Source organism: Myxine glutinosa, chromosome 5 (genome assembly GCF_964187855.1).
Source record: "Myxine glutinosa chromosome 5, kmMyxGlut1.1, whole genome shotgun sequence".
Lineage (NCBI taxonomy): Eukaryota > Metazoa > Chordata > Myxini > Myxiniformes > Myxinidae > Myxine > Myxine glutinosa.
Genome location: NC_136265.1, coordinates 36,191,057 through 36,213,558, shown reverse-complemented (window position 1 = coordinate 36,213,558; position 22,502 = coordinate 36,191,057). Strand labels below are relative to the sequence as shown.

Here is a 22,502-nt window from a genome sequence, read left to right as displayed (position 1 = left end):
GGCACGGAGTGAATGTTGTGCAGCTGCACCCTCTGTTGGAGGTAGAGTCTCTGGTTTGATCACTCCTGCCGCTGCCCAGAGTGTGTCACCTGGAGTGAGGAGTGGCTGATCATGAGCCAGGGAGGAGGAAAGCTCAGCGAGGGGGAGAAACATGATCGCGTTCGTTCCTATCTGTTTCCTGTTCGTAAATGGAATAATCTTTACTTCAGTTCCTCTCAGGATCTTAGCTTTGTCGAGTGCCTTCAACTTCACCCGGGGGAAAGCTGCTGTTGTCTGTGGATCTGGCAAAGGTGGTGCCGGAGAGGTGACTTCGATCCAACCCATTGAGTGAAAGGGAGTGTTTCCGTGAATAGAGACAATGTTTAAATCTATACTGTCTCCAACAAACTGAGTGACTGCATTGTTTGTTTCCCCAACCTCCATAAAGACCACCTGATCATTACTTGACAATTCACTTTCACTGGCTGGCACTTTGGCTGTCATCACTGATTGATCCTCAAGCGCAGCATCAACCGCAACCTCATCATTGATCTGTTCATCGGTTTCCTCCACAATGGTGTCAAGAGTGCCAGAAGTATCTGGAACATCATCTCCACTCCTACTATTAAGGAAGCAGTATTTGTAGTTTTGTGTCTCCGTGTAAGACTCAGTGTATCCCAGCCGGTGGAACTTGTTGAGCATCCATTTTGACCCAAATCTATGACCCATTTGGTGTGGCAATACTCCAGACCGAGGTCGACAGGCCTTAATAAAATTCTGCCCCCAAACGGCAACTCTTTCGTCTGTCTTGACAATCGGTCTCAAGAACATCTGAAGGCTTGCAGGAACAAGTGTCAGCTGACTATCGATGTCAGTCATACTGTGTGTGGTGGGGTATGACTTTGGACCTAAATCAATCAAGGCAATATTATTGGATATGAACTTGAGTGCCGTCTTTATGATCTGAGTCTTCTCATCTCCATGGTCAAGATTAGCATGATGCGCTCGCAGAATATTGTCGGTGCCATCTTTGAGACAGAGTACATCTGCCCTTCTTTCCTGTGTTGTGAAATACAAGGTGTCTTCGTATTTCTCTAGAAGTTTTATCTTTAGCCAATGCTTTGAATAAGAAAGGCTCTTCTCTGGTGACTGATCAAACTCCTGCAGCTTTTCATGGACTTGGTCCATGTTCATTACCCCATGCTCTAATTCTGAGTCTAACCATTCGCAGAATTCAATAAAAATTGCCTCTCGCTCCTCATCAATACTCCTCTGTCCTCTCTTCCTTTTTCCTTCCTCATCAGTCTTGGACAAACTGTCACCTCTCGCAAACATAAGTTTGCATCGCAAATGGTACAGTGTTTCTTCTGCTACCAAGTCGTTGATCCCTTCCAGGCGTCCAGTGACTTCAGTGCCCCAGTCATCCCCGCGACTCCGTGCTGTCTTCAGCAAGCTTGCCTTCAGTGTATCTGCAGTCAAATTATCTGGCACTCTGTATTTCTTTCTAGCTTGTGCTGGATTATTTTTGTAGAGCTGGGCTGGTTGATTGCAAAGAATGCATACATCCTTATACAGGAGGTCAACTGACTGTGATCTTCTAGAACTGCAGCCAGTTGATGAACTGAACTCACAAGTAGTGCGTCTTCTCTTCAACTTTGATGACTCTTTCTCTGCCTTTGATGCTTGAGCTGACTTCTTGGTGGTTGCAACAAAGTTGTTGTACAGATCATTTTTACACTTCTGGTGGTACCTCAGTTTTCCTTCCTTTTGAGCCTCCTTCATACGTTCCACAACAGTAACATTTTCGACAGTTTCTGCTTGTTTCAATAAAGTTGAGTATCCCTTTGGAGTTGCCTGTATGAGCCTTTCAGCTGGTGTATCCGAGCGTGCACAGATGAAGCAATTGAGCACAGGTGGAGTAACGTCTTCATCCATATTGCTAGACTCCATGTCCTGCAAAGTAGAAAATGAGATATATTTAGAAATTATTTTTCCACAAAGGAGTGTCTGTGGTGAAATATAAATGTTAACAATCAACTCAGAATCATGAAAAACCCTTATTTGACCCCTCATAAGTTACTTAAGGGCCGATTAAAAAAAATAAAAATTCTCGAAAATAATTTTTCGGTACCCGAATTCAACAGCTTTTTTTCTGGGTTTCCCACGGGAGTTGACCTTCAACATTTTAACACATGTTATTACACACCTTTACAAACATATTGGTGAAGAAATTTTTTGGTAACAATTTAGTTAACAGATTTTCATATGTTTCCCTTACTACAGGGATCTTCTTCTTTTTAAGTTTTATCATGTTGTTCGAGACGCGAGGCTCTATATATGCCATGCGCCCAAACATAACAGCGGTGAACGGAAAAGCCTTTAGAACAGGTGTCCTCAACCATTTTTGATCTTGGGTGAGAACCAACATTCTTCAGCACCTCATGGGCCCCACAACCAAGGACATTTTAAACAAGTAAAAGCTGCATTTTGTGGACACCACCCTCTTTAAATGTTCTTGCATAAAAGTTTATCTATTTGCTCTCCATACCCGCCAACATTCTTCTCTCAGTCAATTAGGGTTGTTAATCATGAGTATTACATGCAATAACAACTGAATAAAATGTACTTTTAAAATTATTATTATTTAAATTTACCAAAACACCCAGTTTTCATTCATACACTCCTCTGGAGTGCCATTCGTATGCATGCAAGGTTTTGGACCGCTAGGTCTTATGGTTTTGGAATTATGGAAGGGAGACACACACACAAACACTGACATCTATTATTATAGATATTTTTCTGTGTATAAAAATGAAGCTCAGGTCAGAGCGAGTAGGAAATAGGATAAAAAGGCAATGTAGTTCCGGGGCTAGAGTTGGATAAAACGAGCAAGGGAATGAACTAACAACAAAAGACAGGAGACTTTCAATGGCTAGGATAATCTGCTTCATGGGTCAAAAGGCTTGGAAGCAGAGGGAATTACGAATGTCTGCAGCTGTAGAGGAACCTGGATAGGGTTGGAAACGGCAAAGGGCTTACCTTGTGCAGCTTTTCTTGGCAAATTTATGCAGCTTTCTTTGGCTAGAAGAGTACGGGAGTTAATTATATATATCCTATCCACTTTGGGATAATTGATTCGGTGAGCTGATTGGTTGAAAGAGGTGACAGTAAGGGAGGCATTAAAAGAGAGGCTGAGTCGGGTAGAGGATGATGTGGTTGGATGTCAATGAAAGATCGTCTGTTGGGAGCCGTTGGTGAGGTATGTGGATGGACAAAAGGACCACGAGGCACTCGGAAACATGGTGGTGGGATGATGAAGTTGGAAAGAGGATTGACGAGAAGAGGAAGAAATTCAAGGAGTGGCAGAAGGCGAAGGGTATGGGGGGCAGAAAAAGCAGAGCATGACAGTTATAAGGCAGCCAAGAAGGCTGCAAAGAAAGAGGTAGCAAAGGCGCAGGAGGCATGTAGGAAAATGTGCGGAGAACGCTTGGATTTGGAAGAGGGTCAGAGAGCGGTATTCAGGATTGCAAAGCAGATAGCGAAAGAGAGGTGTGATGTGATGGGGGTGAGTTGCTTGAAGGATGAAGTGGGACAAATCGTTGTGGACCCAGATGGAATTAAGGGAAGATGGAAGAGATATATGGAAATGCTGTTGAATACAGAGAATGAATGGGATGGCAACATAGAGAGTAACCCAGTTTTAGGACCGGTAGAGAAGATAACTGAGAGGGAAATTGAGGAAGCGATAAAAGCAATGAAGAGTAGAAAAGCGGGAGGGCCGACGGGAATTGTGGGAGATAAGTTGAAGGCAGCAGGAAGTTGGGGTGTGAAGAGAATGACAGAGATCTGTAATCTGGTGGTGAAAGAAGGCCGCATTCCAGTGGATTGGGAACTGAGTACCCTCGTCCCTCCATACAAGGGGAAAGGTGACCCTCTGGACTGTGGCGCGTGTCGAGCGATAAAGTTATTGGAGCATGGAATGAAGGTATTGGAAAGGGTGTTGGAGAGGAGGATAAGGAAGAAAGTGAAGATTGACGAAATGCAGTTTGGATTTTTGCAAGGAAGAGGAACGACAGACGCGCTTTTTATTGTAAGGCAGTTGCAGGAGAAGTACATGGAGAAGAGGAAGAAGTGGTTTCGTGGGTTTGTTGATCTGGAGAAAGCATTTGATAGGGTTCCACGCAAAGTCGTAACATGGGCATTGAGAAAGTTAGGAGTGGAGGAATGGTTGATCAGATTAGTGATGGCAATGTACGAAAGAGCACGCACAGCTGTAAGGACGAAGGGCGGGAACAATGGTGAGTTTGAGGTGAAGGTGGGAGTGCATCAGGGTTCGGTACTAAGTCCACTACTATTTGTAGCTGTGATGGAGGTGCTGGCTCAGAATGTAAAGGAGGGTTTACCGTGGGAGTTGTTGTATGCAGATGATCTGGTGTTGATTGCTGAAAGTATGGATGGACTGAAGGAAAAGATGAACAAGTGGAAGGAATGTATGGAGACAAAAGGTCTGAAGGTGAATATCGGAAAGACGAAGGTAATGGCAAGTGGTAAAGCATGTGGTGAGGTGGAAAGAACTGGGAAGTGGCCGTGTGCTGTGTGCAGGAAGGGTGTCGGAGTGAACTCCATTCAATGTACAATGTGCGCTGAGTAGGTTCATCAAAAATGTAGTGGTTTGAGAGGGTCATTAACCAGTGTGGCAGCTACATTCAAATGTAAGGTGTGCACAGAGGGAGCTGCAGATGGAGGAAATGTTGAGTTGGATCTTGGAGACGGCATGAAGCTGGAAGGTGTGAAAACATTTTGCTATCTCGGAGACGTGCTGAATGGAGAAGGTGGATCAGACTCTGCAACGGTTGCTAGAGTGAGATGTGCATGGAAGAAGTTTCGGGAACTGAGTGGCGTGCTGATGAGGAGGGGAGTGTCGTTGAAGCTGAAGGGAAAGGTGTATGCTGCATGTGTGAGAAGTGTTATGATTTATGGGAGCGAGACATGGGTCATGAATGTCGAGCAGCAACGAAGGCTGGAAAGGGTGGAAATGCGAATGGTTCGGTGGATTTGTGGAGTCTCGTTGAGAGAGAGGAAGAAAAATGATGAATTGCGAAAGATGATGGGAATAGAGCCTGTGATTGATGCTGTGAAGAGAAACAGGTTGAGATGGTTTGGTCATGTGTTGAGGAAGGATGAAAATGACTGGTTGACAAGAGTGACGGAAATGAATGTAGAACGAAGTAGAGGACGGGGAAGACCAAGAAAGACTTGGCTGAAGATGGTGGAAGAAGAAATGCAGGCAAGGGGGTTAACAAGGAGAGACGCAGAAAATAGGGGAAAATGGAGAAGATTGTCATGGGGACCGCAAGGCTAACCCCCGCTCTCGCAGGGAAAATGGCCTTGAAATACATGTTGTTGAGCTGATTCGTTGTTCCCTCCAATTACGGGTGAGAGGCACGATTGGATACATCTATATGTATATAAATGAGGGAGTCAGCTCAACATTATTTAAATGGACGGACAGGTTGATAACGGGGGCTAATGAACAATGATGAAAAAGCTCCAACTTGTGTTGTCCTTCCAAACATTATCCTTGCTGTGACATAAGATTACCATTTTGTGTGTTCTGTTCTGCAAAGTTGACTACAGTAAGATAAGTTGTTCACGCTTAGTTTTGCTAAATATAGAACACATTGTCGTGTAGACTAGTTGGAAGTTGTCAAAGGTATGTTATTTTCGTTCTTCCTCTTCTTTTTCTTGTTTTGCACATGTCAGACTGAGCTGGAGACTTTTTGGGGTTTACCAGTGTTGGATCGATACATGGTTGTTCTCGAGATCTTTCGGCAACATGCCCATACACGGGAGGCCAAACTGCAGATCTCCCTCGCTGAGATTCCGCTCCTCAGGTTTGCAAGTCAGTGTGGTACTGCAAGGTGTGTTCTGTCTTGCCCGGTAGTTGTTAAGAAATGTTTCAAGTTTGGGGAAATCGCTCACACCTGTTAAGGTGGATCTCATGGGCTTGAAGTGGTGTTGTCAAGCGAAATAGAAAGTAATGAAAAATACAATTTTAATTTGAACGATATATTATTACATTAGAAATTTGACCACGCTGTCACTGCTTCGGGTAGATTGGGCTCGTTAACTTTGATAGGCAGCTCATCGAGGAGAAGGAAATTCTGAATCCAAGTTCACCGCTGCCTTGCAGTTCAGATTTTTAACTCAACTGGACTATGTCCAGCTGAGTTTTTGTCGACACCCAGTGTCCGCTGTCCGTCGGCTGTCGTCTGTAAACAATTCGACGTCTACGCTCTAAAAGTCACAAATATTGATTAAATTTGATGAAACTTGTTATGCAGCATCTTTAAGACATAAACTAGTTTGGGATTGCATTTGGGCGTTGCACGCCCAAAAATGGGCGCGGCAGGGCGGCCATATTGAAAAATCAATTTTTGTCAATCTGGTACTTCCTAATGTAGCTAGAACGCTGAAACTTGGTGTGTAGACGGTATGTAACAAACCTCAACACATATAATAAATTCAAGTCTGAAATCTGAGAAAAGTAATTGTTTTACTTTTCATGCCTCACTTAAAACTCAATTTTTTCTAGTTTCCTGTTTAAACATGAGATACCTTCAACGTTACTGTACCTCTTTAGCACATATAAACTATATAGTTTGTGGTTCTATTATGCATATTCTAACCATATTGATATAGACCAGTTGAGTTGAGGTTCCCTGGAACCTCTAGTTTTTTTAAATGAAAGGCTAAGGGCTTAACAAATTAATGGCAGAAATCCTTTTTAAAGGAGGTGGCCTTTATATTCGGTAAGCAGTGAGCCAACCCTAGGCAAGGTTTACTTCATAATTTTAGCCTCCCGATCAGGGTTACGTGAAGTCATATGAGCAGGTGGTGGATGGCCATGCAGGCAGCTGGCACATATTGTCAATAATGGCAGCAAAGCCTTGATGCAGAGGTCTCTCTTATGGAGAACAATGGCTAGGTTTACCAATCTGATATAGACACTGCCAGAAAGATGGCAATGGCAAAGCACTTCCGTACATGCCAAGAAAACAATCATTAGCACTTTCCTCCACTCATACTGCAATAGCACTTGCCCTGTTTCCCTTGCATCGGGCCGGTGCCCCTGGCTGCCTCGCCCCTATGAGAGATGCCGACGAGACGCACAGAATTGGCTTTGCATTATTGTCTAATCTTAGTTAAAATTTTCCATCACATTTGTGCCAAATTATATATTTTTATTAGGCGAGATGGATTTTTCCATTGGCTTTTGGCAAATTTGGCGAGCTGCAGCAGAATGCCTGGTGTGTTTTCCGAGCACGAGGAAACTCAATGGACAACTGTTGCAGACCTTGATTGGTGTGGTATTCTGAATGCTTGACCGTTCGTACTGCACACTTGACACATTTAATGCTGTGCAAAAAGTCAAACACGGGATCTCTCGTTTCTTCTGCAGATCCAAATTGCACAAAGAATTGTCTGGGATGAAGCGGCAGGGTAGTGCATCACGCTACACCAGGGGCTCAGGTGAGTCTCTCTTTGTGGCACCAGCACATCTCCTCTATCGGTTAAAGCCTTACTCACACAGATCAAATGTGATGTTCCTAATCAATGCGCACGTTTTTTTTTACCAGGTGAGACGCAGACTGAGCTGCGTCGGCGTATCCTTGAGGAGAGAAAGCAGAGGATCGAGAAGAAACTCCTGTCGCTGCGGAAGAAACGCATTGTGATGAGGAAGCAACGACAGCGCCTCGAAATCCCACTTATCGCTGTTGTCGGCTACACCAATTCAGGTGTGAAATATCACTGCGAAATTGTTCTCTGCTCACCATTTTCACCTTGGCTTGTACTAGGTGTGGAGTCCATCAGGGCAAGGTCCAAAAGGTCAAAAGCTAGGTCCCAAGCGAGCGAGTCATATAACTAGGTCCATATAACTAACCACACAACTTTCCCTCAAGATTTTGAGGGATAAGGTGTTCTAAGAACTCTCCAGTTTGTATTTAATTTAATTTTCTTTTATGCCCAGGTAAGACCACTTTGATCAAATCCCTTACAAAGGACAAAAAGCTGGCACCCCGAGATGCATTGTTCGCCACACTGGATGTGACGGTACATGGTGCTCAGCTGCCTTGCCGCCTTCCCGTGCTCTTCATGGATACTGTGGGATTTCTGTCACAACTTCCTCACGGCCTTGTGGAGTCATTCACTGCCACATTACAGGACATCACCGTTGCGGTTAGTACATCATTGTAGGTTACCATGTTTTACATTTTGTTTGATTGTGCCTCACTGTATTACACTCTCTAATATGCCATCATTATATACCACCAGGGGCACTCCTGCCCAGAGTACCCTTCTCAGCCCACCTTCAGTGGGCAATGTGCTGCGGCATATTCTTCAAAATGCACTTTATATTTTTTGTCATTTTTGAAAGAAATTTTATTGATCACAACTTATCATACTCCATATCATAACATAAAGGAATATGATTTGTAATACCGGCGACCACCAAAGATGGCGCCATTGCACCATATACAATGCAGGATGTCACAGAATAATGTGGGCACATTTCCTCAAACACAATTTCGTATTTTAATAAAGAAAACGCATGTAATTTAGCAAAACGAAGGCTTACTTACCTGATTTATTATTGCAAATGTTCAATGCATACATAATACATTTCATTACATTATATTACATACATGTAGCCTGGTGTTTGCTTAGCGGTTAGGGTGCCGGCTTGGGATCCTGGGTTCAAATCCAGGTGGATCGCTGAATTAACGCCAGGAGGGTTGACTCAGCCTTTCATCCTTCCGAGGTCGGCAAATTGAGTACCAGTTCACTGGTAATTCCATGTGTGTTGCAAGAGGTGAGTAACAGGGTTGGCAGCAGGAAGGGCATCCGGCTGTAAAACATCGCTTCAAAAAGGGGACACGGTGCCCGAAAAAGGCCAATCCCTGCTCTGCAGGGAAAAATGGCCTCTAAAGGTGGTTCTTCATATTACATACATATATACACAGTGTAGCCATATACACATCTGCTCCATTATAGATGTGCATGATGTTGGAGAGCATGGGCAATCGGTTGCAACGAGTTCCTGTGATTGCGATTAAATACCAATACAAGGCCTGGCATGCCTTGACATCTATACTACGAGAGCCGTTTGTCTGTTTGTGTCTGTCTGTGTGTCACCATTTTTCTCAGATGGCTGAACGGATCTTCGTCAAACTTTCAGAGGTTCATCAGTGAGTGTCTGGCGGTGTTTTGGGCAAAAACAATTTTCGAAAAAGAAAGTTGGATTCTTTTGGATTTTAAAAAAAACAAACTCTATGGTGCCTGAGCCTCTGTAGCTATGTGAAAGGTAATATTAAATTTGTGTGTGTGTGTGTGTGTGTGCGTGTGCGTGTGCGTGTGCACACCGAACAATAGCGACAAACAAATATGGCTAATGAATCATGTGACCGATCTCATCATCAATTCTTTCTTTTTTTTGACAAATTTATCCTTTGACCACACTCAAATATCATACTGATCGGATCAGGCATTCTACTTTTCGATTTATGACGTCATAATGAAGACACCTATGACATCATCATTAACCTCTGTTATTCCCCATGGGGGGTACTTTACAATTGGTCACCTTTCAATTTTTTCCATGGAGCGGTTTCGGAGATTTTGAGGTGCAACGTTTTTCGGTTTTCCCAAGATGGCGCCCATAACACATGACCTATGACATCATAATTCTCATTTAAAATTATACAGGAGGAGGCATTTTCATGGTGAAACTAGAACGCCACTCAGTAGAGCGCATACTCCCGCCGTGGGTGGCCGCTGCTGAGCCCTATCTTCCAATGGTAAAAAATCCTTCAAAAAGTTCCTGGATCCGGAATAATATCCTGAGCTTCACCAAAAACTAATCAATTCTTCCTTATCCCAAGGGCAATCATCCCACCAACTTTCATCCAAATCCGTTCATAACTTTTCCAGATATCTTGTTCACAAACACACAAACATACGAACACACATACACACACACATACACACACACACACAGACGGACACGATCGAATGCATTACTCCCTGGCGGGAGTAATGATGAAAATTTTGTGTCAATCGGACCAACGGTTGCAGAGAAAACGAATTTTAAAGAGAATAAACCCACAAAATGCCAGCGTAAAGGACATACGTACACTGGACGGACAGACAAACGCTGCTCCAGATGGTGTTCCAGACGGCTACGCCATTAAAACACCCGTGGGGGACTGATGGTTATTTCCCCCACGGTTACTGAGAAATAACCTAAAGATGAGCAAAGTATTTGCAGCGCCTTCAGTATAATTTTAATAAGAGTTTTGTTGAAGACTGTTGAGGAATGCTACGCAACTCTGTTATAACCAATTATAATGTGTGCAAATGGGTGGTTTAGCAGTACGCTTGTGTACGCTGATTTTGGATGACTTCCCTCAGTTATAGTTGTACAACTTGGTGGGACAATGATCGAACGTTGTGTAAGTCACGGACGTTACATCGTTGTTGAAACTGAAATGCGCAACTCTGTTCCATTTCTTTGCTGCGACAACGATTTTGTTAAAAGAGGCGATTTGATTATTCATTTTGTGTGCAGCTTGTGGATGTTGTTTGTATCATTACTCAGAGCGCAGCTGTGCCACTGATGCAGGGCCCCCTGTAAGTTATGGCAGGAATTTGGAATTTGGCCATGGTGCCGGCGAGGGTTCTCCTACAATTCCGTGAAGGACACGGTTGGATCTTTAACGTCCACCAACTAATGCCGGCAGACGGGACAGCCTGTTTAACGTCCGTCCGTTGGACTACACACGTTGCTGAATCGCTCTGTCTACGAGACATCAGGATGACAGTTTGTAGCTGGGCCAAGATTCAAACCTAGGCTAGATGGCTCAGGTACTCACCTGAGCATACCTTTCGTGGTATACCATACGTGAGCATACCATACCTGAGCATACCTTTTGTGCATACCTTTCGGCCATCCTGCCAGCCCAAAAGAGGTGATAAAGTAATTTTATGACGTTTGGTGCATCATTGGGTTCACTTGGGTAATGATCATGGTCCTGTGACATCCAGCAAAAGGTATATTTGACTCCATGCTCTTATCGAGGTCATTCTTGGCCGGCAGCAATTAAATGCGCGTTGTACAAACTAGCAAGTTGCCCGTGCCCACACGGGATTCTAAATGGGGGATTAAGGCGTCAAAAATGCAAATGGCATCTTCTGTCATCGACCCGGCGAGCTCGGAGCAACATTGCACATTTATTTGCACAGCTGATGCAATTTATGCTCGACTGTTTGTTCGATATATGTAGCTTTTTGAGGCCCCGGGTCTGTAATAAAAAAAAACTATTGGTGTCAAAGCCAGTGACATCTCATCAGGTGTTGTGTTGTGTTCTTGCAAACTGAAAACTATTGAAATATAGACAACAATTGACTGTAATACAATGAGCCTGTCTTTCACCATGCGTTGTCTATATCTGGAGACTTTCTGTTCTCCATCATCCCTTCTCTGCTCGTGCACCTCTGACAGTTCATAAGTACATTTGTATTTTTTCTTTCCTTTTTTTGCTGTGGAACAGGATGTCATTCTGCACGTGAGAGACATGAGCCACCCTGACCGAAATGATCAGTGTGCCACGGTGAATCAAGTCCTCCAGCAACTTGGTTTACCACCAGCGCTGCTGCACTCTGTGATCGAGGTGCAGAACAAGATTGATCTCTTGCCAGGGTAAGCTGTTTTGTCCTCATTCACTGAACTTGCAGATGTGTTCTAGACTCGCTAGTTGGACACCCTCATGGCAAAACTTTAAAAAATACCTGCTGAAGTTCTAGATAGACAAACTGCAAGGAGCTCCTCTCCAAGTTTGGTCGTGTTGTTCGTCTTGCCCTGAAGGTGTTGCGAGACGACTGCAGTGTGTGCGTCCGTCCATCCACATCTATATATTTTCGCTTATTTTTGTTTTCTCTGCAACCGCCTGTCTGATCAATACAAAACTTTAAACATAGGAGGGCACCCCATGGAGAATATTTCATTGATAACTGATGTCATAGGTCACATGGTATGACAGCCATATTGGATTAAAGGGAAAAAATTGGGACATCTCCGAAACTGCTTAACGAAAAAAGTTGAAGCTTTGCATATGTCATCAACTCCCCGTGGGGTATATAGGGTGATGGCGATGTCATTGGTGAAGTGATATTCCAGCCATAATTGGTTGAATCAAAATCCTTGTCTGAAAAATCTGACACTTCATATATCTGCTATGCGTCCGCATGTGCGCAGCAGATTTTCGTTCCCGTGATAACTTGGAAACTACTGTACTTGGTAGAAGTATTATGATGCAAAGATGAACTGATTTGATTTTGCGTTAAAGTGAGATTGTAAAGGTTAAAGGTCATGTGACCTTTAATCGAAATTATTTTTGTTTCCATAATAATTTGTGACCCACAGAAGGGATTTCAACCAAACTTGGCACAAGTATTACACACTCATATGTGTAATACATAGATGAACTGACTAAATTTTGGGTTCATTGGGTCAAAGGTCATGTGCCATTTGGAAATAATTTTGCAGATCTTAACTTGAGTTGGAGGCAACTGATGTTTCTCCCTCTTCTACTTCTTTATTGTCTCTCTCTCTCTCTCTCCCTCTCACACTCTCTCACTCTCTCTCTCTCTCACTCTCACACTCTCACTCTCACACTCTCTCTCTCACTCTCATTCTCTCTCTCTCGCTCTCTCACTCTCACTCACTCGCTCTCTCTCTCTCACTCTCTCAGTCTCTCAGTCTCTCACTCTCACACTCTCACACTCTCACACTCTCACATTCTCTCACACTCTCTCTCACACTCTCTCTCTCTCACTCTCTCACTCTCTCTCTCTCTCTCACACTCTCTCACTCTCTCTCTCTCACACTCTCTCTCTCTCACACTCTCTCTCCCTCTCTCTCTCACACTCTCTCTCCCTCTCTCTCTCTCTCACACTCTCTCTCTCTCTCTCACACTCTCTCTCTCTCACACTCTCTCTCTCTCTCTCACACTCTCTCTCTCATACTCTCTCTCTCTCTCCTCTCTCTCTCTCTCACACACCCTCTCTCTCCCTTTAATTAATATCAAACGTAACGCTGGGTTGACATGTATTGTGGGCAGAGGCATATCCGTGCTGTATTGACGCATTCATGTCAAATTCTACTTTCTAGTCTGGTATTTTTTTCTAAAACGTGTATTTCAATAATTGGTGTGACCACGTTCTCATGCAAAACAGTAGATATCCGTTTTGGGAATACTTTCCTGCAATTGCTGGAGAAATTCCATCGGAAGCTTGTGTTCCATGCATTCTGCAATGATTTAAATAAGTAAATAAAAACACCTTTAGAGGCCATTTTTCCCCGCAAGCGGGGGTTGGCCTTTTTCGGGGACCGTGGTTGTTGTTGTTTTACGGTCCCCTTTTTGAAGCAATGTTTTACGGCCGGATGCCCTTCCTGCCGCCAACCCTGTTTGTCGCCTTTTTACGACACACAGGGAATTACCAGCGAACTGGTACTCAATTTGCCAACCTCGGAAGGATGACAGGCTGAGTCAACCCCCCTGGCGTTAATTCAGCGATCGACCGGGATTCGAACCCAGGATCCTAGGATCCTAAGCTGGCACCCTAGCCGCTAGCCCAACACCAGGGATTCTGCAATGATTCCCATAATTTAATTCATAATCCCAATTAAAATAAACTATGTTAAGTTCAGGACTTTGAGGTGGTCATTCCAGTAGTTTTAGAGTACCTGACACTCCTTTATTTTTTTTAGTTCTGAGTTCCTGACTCTGGTTGTAGCCATTGAAGAGTCACAAGGAAGGGCTTTCTCAACAGTGGGCCGAATGTTGGAGATGGCTCGAGAAAGTAAGATGGTTAATCAGTTGGACAGCCTCGGCATGGACGTGATCCAGGATACGGATGACTGGACTGATGGAGGAGCGCTGCCTCAGACATGAGAGTCTGACTTAGGACTTGTAGAGTGTAAGAAGCTGATGAGAGGTGAAGCGTTTGCAAGCTCTGAAGAGGAATATTTTGTGCTATTGAGGATGTGAAGGCTGCAGGAGGGATTTCCTGAGATTGTGACCGTGAGCATATTAATAGAGGACTGCTGGAGTTGAGAGCTGGACATGAGTAGGGGTGGCTTTGTTGATCTTTTTGGATAAAAGGAGGGTTTTTAGCCTTGGACTGATTAAAGGAGACAAAGTTGTTGGAGCATCAATGGAGGATGAGATTGAGGTTATGATTGATAGGGGCAACAGCTGAGACAATCGGCAGCAAGGGACTGGGAGGAGGAATACTGAGATTTAAATGTGACTATTCAAATATGGCATTGCTACCCTTCCAACTGCCAGCCGCGGTGCTGTGGGCACCTGGACTTTTATACATTTAACAAGCTTCGGATGAAATGACCAGACGAGTTGCAGACAGACACTCCACTTTGAATCCGACACCTGCCTGGATGCAAATGTAATTTCTTACTCGACATTGTTTTGCATGGGTTACAGGAAGCTCAAAAAAGGAAGACATCAATTGTTAGCATCATTTTTCATGTTCCTCCTCTCTTCGTTACCTGTGCGTTTGTCATGCTTGGTGCATGCTTGCATGTGTGGACTTGAATTAAAATGCCTTTTGTCCAATGATTTGTCATTCATCAGCTCCAAGCACGTTTAGGGTCTTCATTACCCTCAGACTCTCAACTTCCGTCACCCCGATTCTCAGTTTGCCTTTCCATATCCTACCCCTTTAAATAGGAAGATTGAGGCTTATGGAAAAGCTTCTTTTTCCTTTTTCTTTTTGCAGTATCTAAGGCTTGCAGTGCAGCTGCCACACACATCTCACACACGGACATACAGATGAATACATGACACAGCATGGGACCTTAGATGAGACAAACAGCCACTGAGCTTGGGAGAAGTGCCGTCACTTCCCGGGACAATCTGGGTACCGGTAATGTCACAACAATGGCTCCACATTTCTCACGCATTTCCTAAGAAGGAATTTCTTCTTCCTCCCCATGGATGCCAACCTATCGGGATTGTCCATGCTCTTATCTTTTTAAATGCTGGACGTCAAGCAAGGAGGCAGCACATACCGTTTTTAAAGTCTTTGGTATAATTCGGCCGAGATTTGAACCACCGACCTCCCAGACTCTGAGCGGACGCTCTAACCATTCCACCACAGTCTGGTGGACAATAAATGAGAGGTCATTGCACAATCAATGTCGCAGAGGACAATATATTTCGTAAAGGTATGCAAGGGACATGCAGAAGGGAATGAGTACCTCAGTAGACAGTTTGAGCCTGGTTTTGGCTTAGCGGTTAGGGTGCCGGCTTGGGATCCTAGGATCCTGGGTTCGAATCCCGGTCGATCGCTGAATTAACACCAGGGGGGTTGACTCAGCCTGTCATCCTTCCGAGGTCGGCAAATTGAGTACCAGCTTGCTGGGATGAATGATCACGGTGTGTACCCCGGTTTAGAATAGGTACACCGTATCCCTGCGCATCGTAAGAGCGTGACCAAGGGTTGGCGTCAGGAAGGGCATCCGGCCATAAAAACATTGCCTCAAACAGGGAACCATGATTGTCATGGGGCCCGCAAGGCTAACCCCCGCTCTAGCGGGGAAAATGGCCTTAAAACGATCATTCATTCATATTTCATTCATTCATTCAGTAGACAGAAACCTAGAGGGAGGAATTATTGAGAGGAGAAAACATCACAAGTTGGAATGAGGAACAACATGGATGGATTTCCCTGGAATGTTTATTTATTTGAGCCAAACCAGGCCAGCCAACCGGATTTAATCACACCCTTTCATTAATCGCATCAACTACCTGTTGGGACTTCTCAGTCCACGCAGATGTTGACACAAGTAATTTGCAACAGACTATATATAGACAGCCAGGCAGCCGCTGCATTCCCAGGACATCACACCTCATTTGTGATGAGATACTGGAAGTATTTACACCTGCTCCTCCAGGTATTCTCAGGTAAATATAGGGTTAATCTTGGTTTCAAATTGCCACCAGATTTTCACCAAATTTTTGTTTTCACGAGCAAGAGAGATTTTGATTTCAAATCTGAATTTTGTCGAATGCCAGCACAATCATGGAGCATGAGATGACAATGGCTCACCATCTTGAGTGGAGTGGAGTGGAGTGGAGGAACCTAATTTTTCTTGGCCATGTGCCTATTGTCTCTTCCACACACCCCCTCCCCCCCCCCCCCCTCCCCGTAGCTTGCCAGATCGGTCCATTCCAGGGGCCGTGCCTGTGTCTGCACTCACGGGTGCTGGCTTCGAGGACCTTCTGCAGACATTGGAAAGGGCCGTGCTTCATGCCACGCACAGACGACACCTCATGCTGCGTATTGCTCTCTCGGGACCCCAGCTACAGTATGCTGCGGTGCACTCCTTACCTTCACCTTTACCATACCGCGCCATTCCACCATATAATGTGTGAAGTACGTGCCCGATGTCAAAATAATACTTTGGGCGTTTGTGTGTTTGTCAGGTGGTTGTACCAAGAGGCTGCAGTACAGGAAGTGTCTCCACTGCCTGATGGAGAGAGTGCTGAGGTCACTGTTCTTATCACCAGTTCTGCCCTGAAGCAATACAAACAACGCTTTGGGTTGCCGGAAGATTAATACACCATATTAACAAAAGTAGTGGGACAGCAATTAACCATTCAAATCCCATGAAAACGAGTGAGATTGAAGTGAAGTGGAAGATGTTTTTGCAAGTGGGCGAAGTGAGGAGTTGTGTTCAGCTTGGGGATTGGGGTATGAGAGGCCAAACCTGAACTGATTTTAATCCCTGTGTGTGCAACATCCGGCGGAAGGACACAGAAATCGCCTGGTTATATTTTTACCCCACTGAAAAGTAGCACGTGCTTCATAAAAGATTCTTCTTGTGACATTTTTGACAATGTCGCATGAAGAACTGGCAATGCGAATTGTCATGATGGTAGACGTATCCAAGGCCAGAGTTCTGACCTTTTTGGGATGGATTCCTGAGACCTGACACCAGAAACCGGAGATGATGATGATGACGAAAACGATCTCTTATGGAAAACGAACCTGATTATTTCTTTTTCAACCCAGAACTTGTTACACATGAGATCAGAAATTTGGGCCTGAGGTGTGCAACATTTGAAGTCTCATCGTGAGGCCTGAAATACAACAACAACAACATGCATTTTAAAGGCCATTTTCCCTGCTAGAGCGGTCCCCATGACAATCTTCTCCATTTTGCCCTATTTTCTGCATCTCTCCTTGTTAACCCCCTTGCCCGCATTTCTTCTTCCACCATCTTTAGCCAAGTCTTTCTCGGTCTTCCCCGTCTTCTACTTCCTTCTACATTCATTTCCATCACTCTTCTCAACCAGTCACTTTCATCCTTCCTCAACACATGACCAAACCATCTCAACCTGTTCCTCTTCACAGCATCAATCACAGGCTATATTCCCATCATCTTTCGCAATTCATCATTTGTCTTCCTCTCTCTCAACGATACTCCGCACATCCGTCGAACCATTCGCATTTTCACCCTTTCCAGCCTTCGTTGCTGCTCTACGTTCATTACCCATGTCTCGCTCCCAAAAATCACAACACTTCTCACACATGCAGCATACACCTTTCCCTTCAGCTTCAACGACACTCCCCTCATCATCAGCACGCCACTCAGTTCCCGAAACTTCTTCCATGCCTGAAATGCCAGATTAATTTTCCTTTGCCGAGACTGAAATCGCGTTTGGGTGCCAAGTTCATCTGCGATAGGTGAAAAATGGATAATGTTGATGCAAATAAATTATGATTGTATTTTATGGTTGTATAAATCTGTCAAACACCATAGAATAACATTACAAAATAGGGAATCGGATTACAAACTTATCAAGAGAGCTTCCGGTTTGACCCGTCTGTATCGTCCTTATCCAACTCCTTTCTCATCTGATTGAAAAGGTGAGGGTCACCCATCAGTGCTGTGTCGACAGGGAGTGTAAAATGGAGGCAGAAATGAGTGATTATTTATTTATTTGACCCGGATACCATTCGGTCTTTACTTATCTAATGTCAACCAAGCTTGACAGGAAGACGAAGGGTCACGCGATGGATGTTGTAGCGACTTAATTGGCCCTCTCTTCAAGGGGGTGTTCTGCCTTGGGCGAAATCCATGTTAAGGTGTATATCCGTGTTAAGATAGCTTATCGTGGAGTTTTTCCCCAAAGACGCGTCTAACAAAAGTAACTACAAAACATCTGAAAAAAAAAAAAGCATGATATTAATGGTATTACCATATTTCAAAACAATATTAATACTAATAATATTGCCTCTTCCCAAAGGTCATGTTAACTTGTATAAATAGGTTATCGGGCCATTTCATGGGGGCACCCATACCAGAAGTAAAAAATTTTTTAAACCACAAACACATGTGGTTGCCTTTTTTAACAGTCGCTACTGCTGTTTAACACGAAACTGAAATCGATTTGGAGGAATCCTGGAGGCATCCATCACGGATGAATGGACTCGAGTGTAGATCTACTGTAATCTATGTACCCCAAAGAGGATAATAACATGACTGCTCCTGCTGCTCCCGTAGGAAGTGTGTACTAAGATTTCAAAACGTTTCATTTTCTGTGTCTCTCCGTTAGGAAAACCATACGTGTTTTCCTTATTAATGTCTTCACACATTTTCTTTCCCAAGCCTGTATGTAGATCATGCGAACGCTCGGTCCGTGGATCATCGCCCCCAAAACTTATAGCATGACTTTCCTCCATGCTTTCGTTAACCCATCATTCCATCCCTGTTGTGATGTCTGTGTTTTGGCAAAATTATGGATCATGACAATAAATCTGCAGGGAATGCCACCGCACGACCATTAACCCTTCACAGTAAGTACCCCCACTTGCGTCCCTCTTCCCCTGGAATGCGTTCTCCCTCTCCTTTCCCCACAATGCTTTCCACTTCCCCTATCCCGACTATGCATTCCATCCTACCTCCCCCTCCCCGCTGCATTTGCCCCTGCCGCATGCCAAACCCACACCATCTCTTCCCCCCCTCAATCACAATGTCGTCCATGGCTATTCAAGGTTCTTGTTCTAATATTTCCGATCTCTCGAGGTTGCTGCTGCTGCTCCAGACATTGTGGGCCAAATTTATGAAATTTGCATCGCAGCGCCACAGTCAATTATTGTTGGAGGGGATTCAGCGCAATGCTTCTCAACATAGGTTGATCCAGGTCATCTTACATTAGATTGAGCAGCCAACGAAATGATTCCTTCGAGAGTCTGTAACTCCGGACAAATTTGATATTGTCATACTTCTCTAGAGAATTGCATCTATCCTCGAAGATTCTCAATGCACGTCGGTGAAATGTCATAATCCTATCCTCTTCTTCCTCCTCGAGCTAATTCAAGCACTCCAATCACATCCATATTCACTGCCCCATGTAAACTACCAATCATGAGCCATGCAATTTTTATACGTCCCTTTGGTATAGTTTTTTCTCTGCAGGCTACTGTAATTACCCTGCGCTCGCGAAGCGAAAAGTGGGGTTAAGCATTCGGGTACGTATGTGCGTGACTGCATTTCAGGAAAATAAAGTGTGTGCCGTGTCAGCATTTTAAAAATTCACTTTCTCGGCAACCGTTGGTCCGATTGACATGAAATTTTCACCACAGGAGGGCCTCCTGCTGTAGAATATTTTAGTGAATATGATGACGTCACAGGTCACGTGGTACGGGCACCATCTTGGAAAAATCGTTGCACCTCTATATCTCAAAAACCGCTGCACATAAATAATTGAGACAGGTCTCATTGCAAAGAACTCTCCATGTGGAATAACATATGTGAATGATGACATCATAGGTGCTGCCGTTATGACGTCATAATTCGACAAGTAAAAACCTTTATCCGATCAGGATGAAATTTCTTGAGCATCTTCATCAATGTATAAAATACATTGATGCAGAAATAAGATTATAATGACGTCGTAGGTCACGTGGTTCGGCCGCCATATTGTTTTCAGTGAGAAGCCTGAAAAACCACGAAAATCCAATTTTCTCCAAAATGACTGAACAGATCGAGGCCAAACTTTGCAGGCAGAATCGCATACCCATGACGAACAAAAAAGTCACCGAGCATGACATCATGCGTCACATGGTTTTGGAGTTATGACGTTTTTAGGCATAAACTTTTAAAACCTAGCTCCTCCCTCATTTTTGATTCTGACGAGGGGAAACTTCACAAATGTGTTCAGTATATAATTCCACTAAAATGACCTTTTGGAATTTGCGATAGGTGGCGTGGTTTGGCAGATATAAATAATTAAATGAAAATATTTGAAAATGTATAACTCTTGAACCGCTTCATTGATCGACGTGAAACTTTATATTATAGTGGAGGTAATGAAGTGTAACAAGTGTGGAAACTTTCAAGATGTGTGGATGTACGGTCTGTAAGCTAGAAGTTGTTATCGCATGAAGAAGAACAGTCTTCCAGAGTGGGCATGGAATTAATTATCACGCTGCACATGACGAGCAGGCAAAGTACGGAGCGACCTCACGGGGTCATTTTGACCTCAAATAAAATTCTGATTTCAGATTTGTCAATCGCTGAGGTGTATTAACACACGACCAAAACAGATTTGGCGAAATTCCGACAATTTTTGACGAAAATATAACATTTGTGTCTGCAATTCAGTAAAGTAAAGTGTGTGCCCTGTCAGCATTTTAAAAATTGAAACGTGGCTCATTGTAAATAACTCCATATGGGGAATAGGTGTTGTTCATGATGACATCATTGGTGCCATAATTATGACGTCATAATTCGACAGGGACAACGCTTAGTCTGATCAGTTTGAAATTTATTGAGCATGATCTATGCAACAATTATTTAGAGAATATAGTGATACGGTTTTGGGATTTGTAAATATGACATCATTAAAGGTCAAAGGTTTGCCCCCCATAGTTAGTCCACAAGTAACACGTAGGCCCACTTAGAGTATTAGTTATGTCATAGTATGTGTAAGAGTAGGCCATTTCCCTTGTAATATCTGCGTTGTGTAAAAAAATGAGCTTAGGTCCTTTTCATTTTGCGGCCACCCTCTAATTCCACCGATGGGCAAACTCGATCCTGCCCCCCATTTTGGCTGATCCCTCCGTGTGTTACGCTTTGGCTGCCAGCAGCATTAGCTGCCCTTTGTTCGCTCGAACTAGTCAAATGACACGAGGTAGGCCTGAAAAGAGGGAAGAGCGCAGGGTCGGGGTGTGGCGGCATGAAGCAGCACGTCAGAGGCAATGACGGTAAGGGCCATCAGCCCACCAGGGCTCTGTGGGCATGGCGTGATAGGGCGTGGTAAGGGCGCGTCTAGCAAATGCTAGAAGGTTCGCTGCGGGGGGCTATATAAGCCTTCGCACAAAGCCCTTGAACAGGACTTGTTGGAGGACTGCCTTTAAGAGGACTTATGAGAAAGGACTCGGAGCACTCGTATGAAAAGGGCTGGCGTGCACACGACAGTATCAAGAGGATTTGTCGGAGGACTTGAAGGAATTGAGAAGCGCATTGTTAGCGCCTATTCGCTTATTACATATGCAGCCTGCGAGTGATTAACCGCCAGAGCCCAGCCCTACCGTTCGCCCCGTAATTATCCCGTGCGCGCCAACGACACGTGGAGAGCTCCTGCCATCTGTTTCATCTACTTCGCGGTGCGAGCTGGGTACCGGAGGAAGAGCTGCCCAGACGCCATCCCTGGACGTGCTGACCTGTTCGTCTGCAAACCCCGTGTGAGAGTGTCTGAGTGTGAACGGGCCCGTTTGTCCAGGGAATAAGTTAAGACTGTGATTAAGGCTGCACTGTGTCTTCTTCTGATTATTGTACATCGTGTAAATAAATCTTGTTATTCCTTTTCTTCTAATTCGACCGTTTCTGTGATTTCCATCATTGGGTAAGCGTGGCATGATTAAGAACCGCTTGGATCGGGGTCTAGTCATTGATAACGGCTCGGGTCACGGGTTCGCTACCGCTCGGCGTATCCACCAACACCCATGATTCGTGCGGGGCTTGTTTCCTCGTTTCTGTGCAGCGCGAGTAATTAGGTATTAGTGATTAGTCCTACGACCCTACTTCACGCTGTCCGGGAAGGACGTCATAGGTCCCAGGTCCCGTCGGCTAGTCAAAGACAAGGGGACTAATCCCCCCTTGGTAAGGGGAAAAGGCCGGCGCTGAGATCCGCAACAATACATTTATTATGTCATCGCCCACGTGGTCTTGCAGCCATATTGGATCAAAAAATATGAAACGTTCAAAAATGGAAGAGTTGGCTCACACCAAGTTCACTGCGCAGGGTAAGTATTCTATGAATACCATCTATTATATTCTCCTGTGTCTGTGTTATTCGTCTGGTGTGGGAGCGCTCCATTTAGGATATTTAGTAACCGGCGCGTTTCCTTATCGGGTTCCGTAAATAAAT

General features: G+C 44.3%; 1 protein-coding gene across 2 annotated transcripts in view; it reads left to right on the top strand.

Annotated features, from left to right (window-relative positions):
- LOC137427700 (putative GTP-binding protein 6) overlaps window positions 1-17,853 on the top strand; it is a 34,275-nt gene extending 16,422 nt beyond the window's left edge. The window contains exons 5-11 of one of the 2 annotated variants that reach the window (XM_068117375.2): window positions 5,743-5,873; window positions 7,442-7,512; window positions 7,620-7,778; window positions 8,012-8,220; window positions 11,592-11,740; window positions 16,274-16,429; window positions 16,548-17,853. In XM_068117375.2, coding sequence (XP_067973476.2) covers window positions 5,743-5,873; window positions 7,442-7,512; window positions 7,620-7,778; window positions 8,012-8,220; window positions 11,592-11,740; window positions 16,274-16,429; window positions 16,548-16,680 — 1,008 coding nt within the window. In that variant the 3' untranslated portion in view covers window positions 16,681-17,853. Of the gene's footprint in view, window positions 1-5,742; window positions 5,874-7,441; window positions 7,513-7,619; window positions 7,779-8,011; window positions 8,221-11,591; window positions 11,741-16,273; window positions 16,440-16,547 lie in introns of both variants that reach the window. The other variant, XM_068117376.2, reaches the window with a different exon arrangement.
- Window positions 17,854-22,502: the final 4,649 nt, after the last annotated feature.